This window comes from Haliotis rufescens, unplaced genomic scaffold, assembly GCF_023055435.1.
Source record: "Haliotis rufescens isolate VD_foot unplaced genomic scaffold, xgHalRufe1.0.p SCAF_3, whole genome shotgun sequence".
NCBI lineage: Eukaryota > Metazoa > Mollusca > Gastropoda > Lepetellida > Haliotidae > Haliotis > Haliotis rufescens.
This window is the reverse complement of record NW_025964001.1, coordinates 40,715,682-40,731,226: the sequence shown is the minus strand read 5'-3', so window position 1 is coordinate 40,731,226 and position 15,545 is coordinate 40,715,682. Positions and strand designations below refer to the sequence as shown.

Genomic DNA, 15,545 nt, shown 5'->3' with positions numbered 1-15,545 from the left:
TAATCACACAGTCCTCCATCTCTAAATGATAAAATTTAGGTTAATCTACATCTCAGAACTTTCTCAAATACATAATGTTAACATATATACAAAACCCATAATGTACAGTTTGCACAATGGCCTGTTATAGCACTGTGCCATGGGTGTAGCAAGGTTACTGTACTAGAATAATGTCATGTCTGTCAAACAGCGCTCTGCCGGCAGTCTAGGACAAATTCCATACAATGCAAGGTCAGAACTTTCACACTTGATGGCCATAATGTCAACACTTGAATCCTGGGTTAAAAACACACAACCTGCTAAACATGCCGAGTGCTCACAATGATTCAATGAAACTCAAATATATTTCAGGTTGGATACATCAGTATCAAATCACACAACATGCATTTCAGTTTGTTGTTTAACACCACAGTCAGCAATATTCCAGCTATATCACAGTGGTCTGTAAATAATCGAGTCTGGACCAGACAATCCAGTGATTGACATCACGAGCATCAATCCACGCAATTGTCATGCATCAACCAAGTCAGCAAGAGTGACTACCAGATCCCGTTAGTCGCCTCTTCCTACAAGCATAGTCACCTTTTATGGCAAGCATGGGTTGCTGAAGGCCCATTCTACCCCGGATCTTCACAGGTCAAAACATGCAGAGTGATCGAAATGTTTCAAAGAAACTCAAATATATTTCAGATCTGATACATCCATATGCATATGTCATAGCCCTTGATTATTGTCCTGCCCAGTCAACATGAAAAGTCTGTCATATGACAAAGAGGATTAAGACAGCCTAGGCCCTATTTAATAATACTTTCTCAGCACTAAGCGTTATCATGCTCATAAATCTATCTTAAAGTACATGAGTTATGACAGTGGTACTGATTACACTGTAATGTCTACAGTGAACAGGGCCTGCTTAGTTTAGGTAAGTAAAGCCAGTACTCTGAAAATCAATCTCAATCTTCCAGAAATTTGAGCCTGTGAAATACATGTATACTTCTTACATATCAGGAGTGAAAACAGGACTGGTTCCGCTAGCTATAACCATCCAATGACATATTTGAAAATATAAAAAGCAAAACAGTAAGGATTCATTACAATTCAGACTGAAATTTAATCAATTATTAATCCCAATGCTTTCAATCTGAACTATAGATTCTACTACTTCTGGCTCTACATACTAATTGCAGTGCAAAGATATCCTGAAACAGTTTCATAGAGACAAGGAACTCAAAGAGAAATTAAAAGTTTTGAACATGTTTTATTGAATAAAGCTGGGTCAAGGGGACCCTCAATAACTAGTTTCACAGGTCCTTACAGGAAATATGAGTGAGTGAGTGAGTGAGTTGGGTTTAACGCCGCTTTTAACACTATTCCAGTTATATCACGGCATGTCAGCTTAATGTGGGAGGAAAGCCCGAAGTGATGCAGGTCTGGGACGTTTACCACTTGGGTGAAAACCACGAGCACAGGTATGGTGCTGACAAACCTAGAAACATAATCGGGGCGAACCGGGATTCGAAGCCAGGATCATAGGCTTCTGGCGTGCCCAAGGGACGCAACTCTGCGCAGCGAATTGTGGTGCCTTAGACCACTGGGCCACCTGTGCCCCCTACAGGAAATATGAAGGTCCTGTAAAGAAATGAAATGGTTCAGTGTACTTTACTGTAAGATTTGGTACGTACTTTAAAGGACCTTTGCATTTCTTGTCAAGAATTTGGTTCAATGAATATTATTGTGTCCCTTGGGACGTAACATTTTCTTTCGGTGTCTATTCTATAAATCTGTGTATACTGGACGCACATTTCTGAGTTGTGTAAAACCCTGACAAAGACAGATGTATGCATTGCTTTTTACTGCATGGTCAGTCTCAAGGATAAACTGTCTTCAAAAGCAATACCAGTATTTACCAGAATGAATCTGACAGTCCATCTGTATTGGTCACCTGAGACTCTAATCAAAGCTCAAAGCTCCCATTAATCCCAAGAAGACCTAATCCCAACAGTCACCATCAGGGTTAAACCCATTAAAGCCTCAAGGAGCATTAGCAGACATCACAGCAATGGTCAGATCCATGGTAATGGGCCTCGATTCCTCTTGAAGCCAACTGATAGGCCGACATGTAAGTAATGTTTGCAAGTATGTAAACGTCCATTATCATCTCTTGAAGGGAACTGACCAGTAGCCCCTTCAGTTCTGTTTAGTCTTCTTCCAAACCTAATTGATGCCATCTGTACACGGCTCTTCCTACAGTTTGATCTGGAGACTTCATGGCTGAAATATCTCCCTAAATACCTGGAGGAGACATTACTTTGTTTTGTTTGTAAAACAGGCATAAACTATCAAAACTAGAACCAGATGGCGGGAGTCAAAGTTGCTGCTTCAGCAGACACAGGGAGCACGAGGAGGTGATGTGTATGGGAAATGTGTCTGTGCAGGTGTGTGTATGAATGAAAGTGATGGGTATTGGCCCGACTTTAGTACTGCAATATAAGGATTCATGTATTGTGATATTTATCAAATATTACATGCTTTCTTATATCTGTAATTAGCTATGAATCTAAACATGCTAAATAAAACAGCCCACATTTTTTAAAACTTCGTTGTTCCTGTGGTCACAATGCATGTGTATTAGACATATTATACGCAGGAAGGTGGTTGAAAATAGTTTCGCTTTTTCGATAACAGCAATCGCTTTCTAATTTCTGAATTTGAAAATTTCAATTCGACTTGTCACTAAATATGTAAACATTTCCAACAAGAAAAAATATATCTGGCTTTGAAAAACGCAATTTGCCATTATTTCACAAATGTATTGTGATAAGTATTCATTAGCATTTCAAATCGTGGTATACTGGTGATACTGTGCACCTCTAATGGATGTGTGTGCTTGTGTGCCCTGAGGAACAGGTGGATATGCAGCCAGATAAGCAGGCGCTACACTGAGGCATCAAAAGATCCAACAATGGCCAAGACCAGGTTGTAGACGCCAACAAAACCTCTGAACTGGAATTCCTAGGACTGTCTAAAGCAGGAAGGCTCCAAATCAAACTATTTACTTAACATATGTTCTTGCAGCTGGTCTTAATCTCAAGGACCACTTGAATTTGGAAACTTCAAAAGTCCAAATTCAGTACAAAGCGGGGTCACTACACCCCAGGGGTCAAGTGAGGTGACCAGTCCTCCACAAACCAACTGGTGACCTGGCTTTGTTGAGCAGAGGAACAGCTAGACTAACATGTAGTTTACAGAAAAAACCCAGTTAACTTATAGTTATAAAATATAATAAAAAGGAGCCCAGAGACTTTCATTTTCAGATACTGATACTGCAGTACTTATAATCTCATTACTCTGTCCCTGAAACAAATATATCCAACACAACCAATGCAAGTCTATAATATTTGGCAAGTCTAGATTACTGCAGTTTCAGGAGTTGAAAATGAAGAGATTCTCTGGGGTCCTTTCATCATATTTTATTAAGTTTTAACAACATTTGTTTCTGTAATATATTTTCATTTTAGAGACTAGATGTTAGTCTAGTAATGGGGGATAATTTGTAGGTCCCTCTTTCAACATAGGACATATTTTTATTCAACTCCTTAAACAGCAGTAATCTAGACTTGCCAAACATTATAGACTTGCATGGGCTGTATTGGATATATATGTTTCAGGGTCTGTATGACAGATTAAGGAACACCCTGATTAGGCACACCATGTCCTTATAGTATATACCCAATGTTCGTACAAGTGCTTGTCCTACAGGAAAACTGTATGACATCCTCAAATCCAGGACCCTATCCCACAAAGCAATCTGAGCACTATGAGAATCATATTCCTATGTTAAAGTATGGAAGTTTAAAAGGATCATCTTTGCACAAAGACCGCTTTGTGGAACGAGGCCTATTTCTGGTCTGTTTCACAAAGACATCTTAGTGACATAACTCTCATACATAGTCACACTAACAATCAATTTGTGTATCGGCCCTGTAAAACATTGTTTGCTTCAAAATGTTCCTGTAACCCAATAAAGAACTCCCAAACATTTAATATACCTCTTGGGTATATCCTCTCTTATGGGACCAAACAGTGACATACAAACATTTGGTGTTTATATGTAATTTATTTTACATGCATCAATGACAATCCTACAAAAGAACAACTATGACGATGTGAGCTGCAGTCTAAAAAGTGTTCATAATCTCATGCCATTATTCTTAGTGAATCTGTTCAAGTGAAGTCAATTAATATTCCAATAGGGTCTTATTGCCTTTCTGTCATTCAAACTTAATTTCACAGTGTGTATTTTGGGTATGATTTATGACAGTGCTCAACAAAGAACCCCCTATGGCAAACTGCCAACACCAGACTGTTTCCATTCCACTGGTCAGGGACCTAACACTGACAGCAATCTGGTGAGCCTTGTGTTCACAGACCCTGAATTCTTCAGAACGCATGTTCATGTAGTCTGAAGCAATAACTCTAATGAAAAGGTGGCTTGTGAACCAAGAAGAGCTATATTTAACATAGAGAAGCTATCTGTGGAGACGCAGAGGATAGGTGTGGCTGTGTTGTATGATGTGTTAGGAATAAGATGAAAGGTACCCTGTTGAATATCTAGTTACCACCTGAGTGAGTGTGTGTGTGTATGGTTTTATGCTGCTTTTAGCAATATTCCTGCAATATCATGACGGGGGACATCAGAAATGGGCTTCACACATTGTACCCATGTCGGGAATCAAACCCTGGTCATTGTACCCATGTCGGGAATCAAACCCGGGTCTTCGGCATGACGAGCGAACGCTTTAACCACTAGGCTACCCGACCTCCCTACCACCTGAGTGAGTGTGTATGGCAATTCATTCCTTTCACATATGTGACAACATCAAGATGATCATGGGAGGGGATACCATCATGTTTGTTTGTTTGTTGTTTAACGCCTCTCTCAGCAATATTCCAGCTATATGACGGCAGCCTCTAAATATTCGAGTCTGGACCAGACAATCCAGTGATTGACATCATGAGCAGCGATCCATGCAATTGGGGTAAGATGACATGCATCAAACAAGTCAGTGAGGCTGACAACCCGATACAGTTAGTTGTCGTTTACAACAAGAATGGGTCTTCATAAAGGTCATACGTAGCAAATAGAGAAAGGCTCTACAATAATATAATGAGATTCGGTAAAATAACCAAACCACTGAATGAACCCAATACAGAAAATGCCTTGTATAGTTATAAGTTAATGAATCAGTATCCTGAGCTGTCAGAGAAAAACTACTTTATTTGCTTTCCCACATCGACATGACCAAGGACTTGAAAGAAATGATAAAACATTTAAGTTATGATCTTTCACCCACAAATCCTTCTTAGTGGCTTTCAACTTATTTTCAGATCGTATCCTTAGTGTTCAAACCATTGATATGAATGCATGTTTTGCATGTGAAGGGTTAAGTGTCCGGTCTGTCACGTCATCAAATTGCATCAAATTATGTCAATACTATGATCAATATGTGTCAATATGTAACATCGTACCTTGTGGACCATTTATAGCTTGTGACATCATAGATAGCATAATACACATCTTAACATGCTTTAGGTAAAAATACTGAAATCTGAGATCCTGTCATGCCCATGCATAAATCAATCGTGTCACATCCCAAATCTATTAATCATGGTAAGGACTGCAAACAAATCAGAAAATCTACAAATTGCAGTCTCAAGACTACCAGCCAGGTCATGGAGTCATATTGGAAACAGCCTGTTTCATATCTCCACCTTAACAACTGACATTTAATCAAGCAGTCTGTCAACCACAGGAATCCATCTACAGAATACTATTAATACATGGTACAACTACAGGGAAATGACACAATTTGCACTGATTTGCCTTGATGAGATCTTTGACTGGGAGGAGATTCCAGCCAGTCTGGTCACGTTCCAGACATCCACCTCTAGACACATGTAGGATTGTAATCAGGACCAAGCTGTCCCACACAGGACATGGCAGGGGGTAAAGGATTCAGCCAGGTGTAATTAGGAATCAGCTTCAGGAAGATGAAAGAATTTAAGTGATCCTAATTAGGAAGGGGCTGAAGGTGTTGATTGGATTCATGAGATTAATGGAAAGGTATTGAATGACCCAGCTGGACAAGCTGATGGCTGAAGCACTTCATGTAGACTTGCACAAGTCCCTAAGGCAATCATTATTAGTTTAAATCATAAGTTCCAGATTATGTGAATAAAAAGAACAAGTTTTCACTATAAGAGACTGGAGTACTGTCCACATATCTAGACTTGCCTATTAGGAGGATAGAATCACTACATATCCATGGACTTTTCTTTCAGTACAGCCTTGGAGCAAGGCTTAGACACTTCAAGCTGTGAGGCTAAGTAGGTTTACATGTCACACCATTAAATACCAGGTAATGCTACACACTAACTTTCGAGCAGGACCATGAATAATAAAAGGGGTGCCCCAATTCTTTGTAGTACTGATACTTGCGACCACAATATTACAAACATGTAACATTGAATTGTCAACAAAAAACAAAAATCAGTCTTGATTCTGACACATTTCTATCGAGGTGAAGGCCTGGCTGATCCAGACCGATGGTGCATGGATCATGCACCATCCCTTCTTCCCGTAATGCTAAGCTTTAAATGAAGTAAGTCTAGATTTTCCATAGACTTAGTACTGAATCTCCCATCTCACTAGAGGCCCCTTTTTTATTTAAATGTAGTTGCTAGGTTTCTAAGAAAATTATATGTTTCAGAGACTAAGCCTTAGTCTTGTGTCAACATATGTAATGTATTTTTGTACACTTGTGTCACTTGGGTAACTGAACACGCCAGGTCTTTCAACAAAATTTAAGATCTGCATCTTGGCATTTATATTACCCTAGTTTCAGTGTTCGTACCTGTTATCAGCCAAGATGGAGCAATAAAATCAAATCCTTACTAAAAAACTCTTTGTAAGTCTAACTGATCTCCATGTTACAGTAAATGGCTTTTCTCCTGCCGGTGAATGACCTCCGAAATAAAAGGGGTTCTTGTCCTGGACAAGAATTATTTTACCAGAGCACATTATAATACTCAGGCATTTATATTCCAAGGGGCAATAAAATCAATACAAAGCAGGTGAGAGGTATAAACTGCCCCAAACAGACTGCAATTGTGTGGAAGCAAGCTGGTGCATTGTGGGTAGTGATTGCGGCAGCCAAAAAGATTAGGTATCGTGTGCTGCACACTCGCCATCATACGCACATGGATGACTGGAGGAATTCTACATCACATTGTCAGAGTCTCACAGCAGTGGATGGGAATATTTCATTGATTGGTAACAATTTGGAAATCAATCTGACTTTCATCCTTGAATAAACTTTCAGGCTAAAATTAACTGAATCCGCACACGTAATGCATGGTATGGTATTGGACTGCCATGTCGATGCATCACATGCAGAGAGCATGTGGCCAAAAGAGGCATAGTTGATTTGTTTGTCTAAACTTCCATTGAACATGTTGAAAAAAGAAAAACTGTCTGGAGCATTTGGAGGGGATGATATCAGTGCAACACACTGTACCATCAGTTTGCATTGACACTGAAGTTGTCCTCACCATGTATCAGACCTCCCAGATAAAATAAATCATTCATCATGATGATGATAATGAAAGCTGTACTCCAACCAAAAGACAATCGCCCCAAATCTGCACCTTTTCTTTTGGCATGGCTTACATAACGTTAATGCTTCAACAGGCTTTATATACTATTTAAAAGAAGTTACAGAAAGCCTGATTTTTTCATGTTAATTAAGTGTTTTTTAACGTTTTTTGAGTAGTATATACTCAAAAGGAAGGTTAGGCCACAATGACCATGATCACAAAAGTCTGGATAAGTTTCAGAAAAATATATATTTTCTTGTTTCAATCCTTTATTTATGAATTTACACTCAAATATGTGTCTATTCTATTGAAAGAAACAAGGCTTGTAGCATCTCTGCTACAACATTCTCAACAAGTTATTAGGGGGGCTTGTGGATTATGTCTATTTCGGTGAGCAATGTTTTTGACCCTGTGGGCTTTGAGGCCCCTGTCACTAGACATATTGTGTTGCAAGCTTCTTGTCAATGTAAAATAACACACAACATGTCTGACAACACTTTCGCCTGAAGCTGTGACATGTAACACCTAGGCTGCAAGTTGCAACAATCAAGTTACTGTATTGATGCAGTTGTTGGCGCTGATGTCAGTGCTGTAGTTGTCGATGTCCACATCCTGATGGGGATCAATGACTCATGTAACGACCACTTGCCCCTCTAGACTCCTACATGCATCTTCCCGAGGCAAGAGAGTTAACTGACTATAAAAGTCAAGTTTGCCGAACTAGGCTGGTATTATGGAGTTACATTTTGGCTGGACTAACGAGTCTGTGCATAGTTTAATCAAAGTCGCGCACCGAAATCGACATCCGGTTCGTAAACTGTTGTGCAGATTTCGATCGATTGCAGAATTTGCAAAACATGTGCACCGTGAACTCGTTGTCAGCAGACATTTTCCAAATCTGTTCATGTTTTTAATCAAGGTGCTCACTTGATTTGATGCATTTCGCAATGTAAGACCCGTGTTATCACAATATAGATCCTGATTATCGATCAGATCATCCTGACTGGGCGCCACCATTTTGTGTGAAGCAAACGCAAGTGATACGAGAGGTGGAACCTGATTGGTAGGCTTAGAAGGGGCATAACTGGTAATAGCCACTGGTGGCGCCATGATCTAGCCTAGTAATTCCAGCTTAGTTCGGCAAGGGTGGAAACTGGACTTTTAAAGTCAGTTAACTCTCTTGCCCCTCCAGACTCCTGCATGGCTTCTTGTGGATGTTGGTGCATGATTCTGTTGCTGACGGCTCAGGGCTGAGCACACATTCACACATGACCTTGGAAGATCATGTCTGGTGAGACAATCAGTGGTATAAACTAACAGGTTTGATCCACTAGTCCTTATAATGATAACATATAGCAAAACCCTTAAAAAGGGCAAATTCCTACTAGTCCCTATGATACCTTAATTATTGGGCAGTTTGGCAAGGACTACAGGACTAGTGCCAATTTCTAACGCTGCCACTGCTATTGACCCCAGAGTTGTTTTAAAACAAACTGTATTGCGCTATGATCATTGTAGGCGTGCTTACAGTTGTAGATCACCTTGTGGAACAAGTGTACAAGGACACTTTTGTTTGTTGTTTAACACTGCACTATCAATATACCAAAATGATGATGCTAGCCTGCAAATATTTGAGTGTGGACAGGACAATTCAGTGACCGATAGTGTGGACAATGATCCATGCCAATGGGGTACGATGACAAGCTAGTATCAACCAAGTCACCAAATCTGCATGGTTGCCTCTTATGCCTAGCACAGGTTAATGGGGGCCTAAGATATATATTACCAGGAATCCTGCCAGTAAGGAAACTCAAATCTATCATGTATTCAGTTGATGAAGTTATTTCACCATGCTATATAATATTAAAAGATAACAAAAAATATTTCTGTACAATGAGAACTTTCTTGTACCACGTGTACAGAGACAACTACAGATAGGTATTTACATAGAGCTGCTCAGAGGATGATAATCGGCCCCAAGACTGCGGCAAATGACAGTAAATATTCCTAAATTGTATTGCCATATTCCCAATTCCTCACATTTCATGAAAATAAGAATGTTATTATTCCAACTTTGAAAATATCACAATATTTTCCCAATTTGCCTGCCAGTTTTGGAATTCTAGATAAATCCCTGACAGAACTAGTCAACTATGCTACAAAACTAGATCTGGAGAGAAACCATCTAGCCTAGTATCATCTAGCCATCTAGCGTTAGTATAGTAAGGATTTATTTCTCCAAAGCTGACTACAGTTCCTTAGGAACCATTACACACTTTACAAAGTTGTACCAGGTACTGGAGCACTTTGAATAATATCAATCAGTTATGTAGGATCCTCTGATACCATGCAGAGAGACAGACTGTTTGTTTGTTTGTTGTTTAACGCCACACTCAGCAAATGTTCCAGATATATGACGACTGTCTGTAAATAATGGAGTCTGAACCAGACAATCCAGTAATTGATATCATTAGCATTGATCCACGCAATTGGGATACGATGACATGCATCAACCAAGTCTGTGAGCCTGAAAACCTGATCCTTCTAGTCGTCTCTTACGACAAGCATAGTCGCCACTTACGACGAGCATGGGTTGCTGAAGACGTATTCCGGACTTCATGAGAGAGAGTCCGTGAGTGTCAATCAACACCAACATTATTTCAGCCTTACACAGGAGCCTTTAAATAACCCAGTCCAATCCAGACAAACCAGTGACTGAAAGCATGAGCAACGATCCAAGTCATCAGACATGATGCCATGCACAGTCTGTGCCAAAACATACGAGTCTACCAACCCTAACCTGACCCGATCTCTTGACATTATTGTCAGCAGATCTCAGTGCAAATGTAATCCCCAGTCAGTGAATGACAACTGGATTTTCATCACACCACATTCATTTTCACCACATTCTTTATAACAAGCATGGAACACTGGGGATGTATTCTTCCCTGGAATCCCTCAAGGGTTAATGTGGCCATACTGATGAGGAGCCGGCGTCACTTACATCACCACTGACCAGTACATCAATGTCACAGACACCTCCCAACTCATTAATTCACCAACACAACCATGATTATCTTCCATCTCACCTTGGAGTCAAACAAAGACCTTATCCCTCAGTAATAATAATTCACTTGCAATACTGCACTGACAAAGATTATAATTACACAGACCTGATAATTGGACGGGAAAATAAAGGACTGTTTGTCACGCCCACTACTGACTAAACATTGAACCATTCTTCCAGGTGTTCTGTACAACACACACTGCAGGACTCAGGTTATATCACAGGTGGCAGTATTTGAGAATGCAGGGATTTGTCTAGGTCTCTAAACTAAATGCACTTGGCAGCTATCTTCATTATTTAATAATTGATATCGTGATTTTAATTCAAGTGACAAGAACTATAGTTGTAGATATAGTTCCATTTAATACCTTGCCTGCACGTAAGTGTAAGAACCTTCCTGAAGACAAACATTGAAAAAATAAAATAAAAACTGGTTCAGCAAGATTGTATTGATGTGTATCACATTTTACAAAACCTTTGCAATTAATCGGTGCATCAATGTATCATTCATCCTAGTTTCAAACAAACAAATATTAATTGTTCAAAACTTCAATTCAACGTGAACTGATGACACCAACTGTCAGTTTTCTTAGTCTACACTTCTGGTTATAGAGTAAATACTGAACAAACAAATCCTGCTGATGTTCTACTTGACAGTTTTCTAAATGTATTCTAAAGAAACAAGGAAATAATACTGCAATGAAATATCTTATCAGCTGACAGTTGTCGGTGATTGTTTCAGAGATTATAATAACAATGAAAGTCGTAAACACAACACATTTTGTGTAAACAGTCGCTACTGTACACACAACAAACTTCCATAACGAAACCATCCAGCAGCCAATACTGTTTGTCGGACATGCAATGAGGCATGCCTCAAACTGGAAGTTGGAACAAGATGAATCAACTGTCTGATTACTTGGTGTGTTTTCTTAAACATGTTAAAGTAAATGTTCACAAATGAAATATATTCTGAACGATCTCTACAAACACTTCAAGTTTAGCCAACTGGGACACACCCTTTTAAAATTATATTCCCGCATAGAAGGGATATTAGTCCAGACAGATTCAACTCTTTTTGAACACTCTTTCTGTATTTAAACAGAACCGCCGAGGTCTTACATTTATTTTTTCTTGGTTTACACATCAGACAACCTCAAAAATAAGAAATCGAAAATTCAGAAGAAAAAAAACATCCGAACGACAAGGGTTTATAATATACCGCCAATGGCAAAGAATGGTCTGACAATAAAAATGACAATGAAATGCTGCTGTCAGATTTTAGTTTTATGAGGACCCACACCAGGTTAAGATTTTTAACATTCTTTTATCACCTACCAATTCAAATCAAATCAAAATTTAAGATGATTAAACAAATCCTGAAAGACTTATGATAGTATTGATGCAAGGCTATCCAAATTCCACTGATTGACAGAATGGAACATGATGTACTGAGTGTCGTCAGTGGAAACATTACACAAAGCATTTAAAATAAATTCAACCTACAGACCAAATATTTCCCTGTCAAAATCTGTAAACCAAACAATACAAGCCTGGCCTTAGAAGTACACCATAAATTGTCCATCTTGGGGCCCATTCTTGCTCAATCAGTCACCAGATGCAGCATGAGAGCACCAGCAAACACCCAACACTGCTGACATGATAACAAGCAGTCCGATATGTCAGATCTTTCTTTATTATGAAGAAATTCCAATGTCCTCTCATTTGTGCAAATAAACCCACTGATCCCCCATATCTCGAGTATTCCCCTCCTGAGTTTCTTCCCCTCACGCTCTACCTGTCCACATAAGCCTTTGATGTTCTTACCTGTAATCAAGTAATTACCTAACCACAGGTGCAACTAAAGGTACGCTGACACGTACCATGGGTGACATTGACCTTTGTGAAGTGCGAACATGCTGACTGCAGTTTACCCCGTTGGAGATAACAATACCCCTGGGAACAAACACCCCCTTCCCTACCTTCCCCCACCCTCACACTTCCTCACCATTGTGTGTGTTCAGTGAAGTGTGACCAATATGCAGACACAGATGATGGTTAATGATGCAAGGCTAGCTAAATCCAACTTATTGAGGTGCCTGTGGCTAAATACATGGACACAGAATGACCAGAATATCGAATTAAAATAATAGTTCCACTTAACCGGTTTGACAACTAAATTGCTTCAATTTAACTTCCGAATCAATTGATAATAAGCCATGTGAGAAAAGGTTCTTGTTTTTCATGAGCAATGGCAGGTAGGTCAGGGGGACTTCTTTTCTTATTTAGAGGCATCAGAAGCTGTACTAAATAATAATATCTGTAATTTGATAAGCAACTGATGCAGTCTGTGCCCCAAATACTTAGGTTTATTAGCCGCAAAATGGCTCTTCACATCATTTTCTTGTTTGATTGTTATTTAACGCTGCACTCAGCAATATTCCAGCTATATGACAGCGGTCTGTAAATAATCGAGTCTGGGCCAGACAATCTAGTGATTGATATCCTGAGCATCGATCCATGCAATTGGGATTGATGACATGCATCAACCAGTTCAGTGCGCCTGACCACTCGATCCTGTTAGTCGCCTCTTACGACAAGCAAAGTCACCTTTTACGGCAAGCATGGGTTGCTGAAGACCTATTCTTTCCCCGGATCTTTACAGGTCTCACATCACTTTCTATTGATTTTAGTGTTATAATAATTATATGTACTAATTTTTGGTGAGCTTATGAGACCAAACAGAATTTTACTAGACGTGGGCTCTGGACTAATGGCAAAATCTCAGACTGCTGATGATGGAACCAATTGTAACAAGTCAAATAAATCTTTAAACATTGCAGGACTTCAAAAAAAAAAAGAATCGATTAATTTTTTCCATTATTTCATTGCATAACCACTAACATCAAAACAATTATTAAAAAATGTAATTACTCTGCGTATGCTCTGTATCCAGTAGTGACACAAAATGTTATCAAACAATATATGGTTGCTATTCCTTTATCTATTTACCACAGAGAGTATAACTATTGTTCACATAGTGCTATTGTGTGATGTTTCAGCATGAGTTAATAGAACTTAATACAGGTCAATAATATACCAGACAAGAAATAAAAGGCCACATCAGGTATGAAGCTCAGTTGAGAAATATTCAGTCACATAGCACCTGCTAGCACCATTCTTTTCACCTTACAATCAATTATTTATCCTATCTGAGGAATAGCTGATGTGATCAACTCAATAATCCACAGAAACTTGACCAAGGACAAATAATGTTGCATTTTTTTCAGGAGTGCTTTTCTACTCACAGAAGGGCATATGAAAGAATGGTCTGCAAACAAAAAACGACACAATTTTAAGTGAAGTTGACATTGCTACTAATGGACATTTTGTAGGCTTTGTTTCTACTCACATCCGTTGCATGACATCACACAGGAAAACTCCATCGTATAAATCCTTGTACTTGAGAGGAGGGCTGTCATTGTCTCGAAAAGTTTCCACCTGAATTCAAATGCAAACAATTAATCTTAATTCAGTGGAAAGCCAAATAGGGCCTAGATCTATATAATAAACATCACCATCATATACTTTATAGGTCTCTGTTAGTAAAGTAGAGTCTAGATGTTAAAATTGTTCCAACAGATTTGTCGTATTAGGTCTACTTTATTCAGTAGAAGTTAAATAGACTCATATGAGTCGTGCATCGGCGTGCTTTATAAAGTTAATAAGAACAAAATGAATATATGTCATTTCAAATGTGATACGAGTAAAGAGACTCAACATTAAGCACTCACCCATACTACAAGAGGGTTCGCCATGTAGGCCCTGTCCTCTGCCATTTTCAAAATTTTCAAGCTTGGGTTTTCTCACAGGTAAATCCTCGTGGGTCGCTCTATCAGCCTCATACTCACGCCGATACTGGCTTTGTAAACACTGGACTAGATATAGAACTAAACATTAGATCAAGAACAGATAGATAAAGAAATTCCTCCACTGAAACACACACAATCCACACGTGGGGATCCTACTCCTAGATGTCATTCATCTGTTGTTGACAACTCTTGCAATTTCTTCTGAGAAAAGGCGAGAGTAAGTAAGATCCGAATGTCCAAACAGCACTGAAAGCACACACTCCTTCTGGCCTCATGAATAACATTCCATTTGAATCAATGTTTACAATGGCTCAGAATCTCAGACAGGTAGAAGCATGCACGAGCCTTGAAATTCACAACACTGCGACGGCAATAAGCTTGCTGATTACGTCTCGGGATCATTTAGCTTAATGCGTGCCGGTTCACTTCGCTTCAGTCAATGGGAAGGACAACTTTCTTCTATATTGTCAAGTCCTGTGTACGTGTGGTCTGGGATAGATAGTGGACAGGAAATGACACATATATGCTACTTGCATACATTCGAGTCTCCGCGGTTTCTTCCTCACATTTTTACTAAACTGTGTCACGCCATTACATTTAGTTACAGCCAATCACGTTAGTGCTATATGACCTTTGACATGACAATGTATCGCTCCGCGGTGAATATTTACCAGTTACTATGGTATTCTGTTAGTGGCGCGTAAACCGAGTGTTATGAATGTCCTCCCAGCTCGCCAAAGCCGGCTTATTGCTCCTTTGGAGTTCACTCAAGAGTGAAAATTCTCGTTTATAAAATATTTTAGAACTACATCTTGGTAATCGCGTTGAAGCTACCATGTCAACGAAACGGACACCTGTCGAAAAAGGCTGTCTTATCTAAGGGAGACAACTCATCTGTGTATCTGCAGATATTTATATATTATCAAGTTAGAGAAAAAACACACCATCAA

General features: G+C 39.3%; 1 protein-coding gene across 3 annotated transcripts in view; it reads right to left on the bottom strand.

The window, feature by feature from the left end:
* LOC124122843 (girdin-like) overlaps positions 1-15,204 on the bottom strand; it is a 94,349-nt gene extending 79,145 nt beyond the window's left edge. For all 3 annotated transcript variants that reach the window (XM_046485990.2, XM_046486000.2, XM_046486009.2), the window contains exons 1-2: positions 14,518-15,204; positions 14,136-14,224 (exon numbers count right to left, since the gene is read on the bottom strand). In XM_046485990.2, coding sequence (XP_046341946.1) covers positions 14,136-14,224; positions 14,518-14,562 — 134 coding nt within the window. In that variant the 5' untranslated portion in view covers positions 14,563-15,204. The remainder of the gene's footprint in view (positions 1-14,135; positions 14,225-14,517) is intronic.
* Between the last annotated feature and the right edge of the window lie 341 nt (positions 15,205-15,545).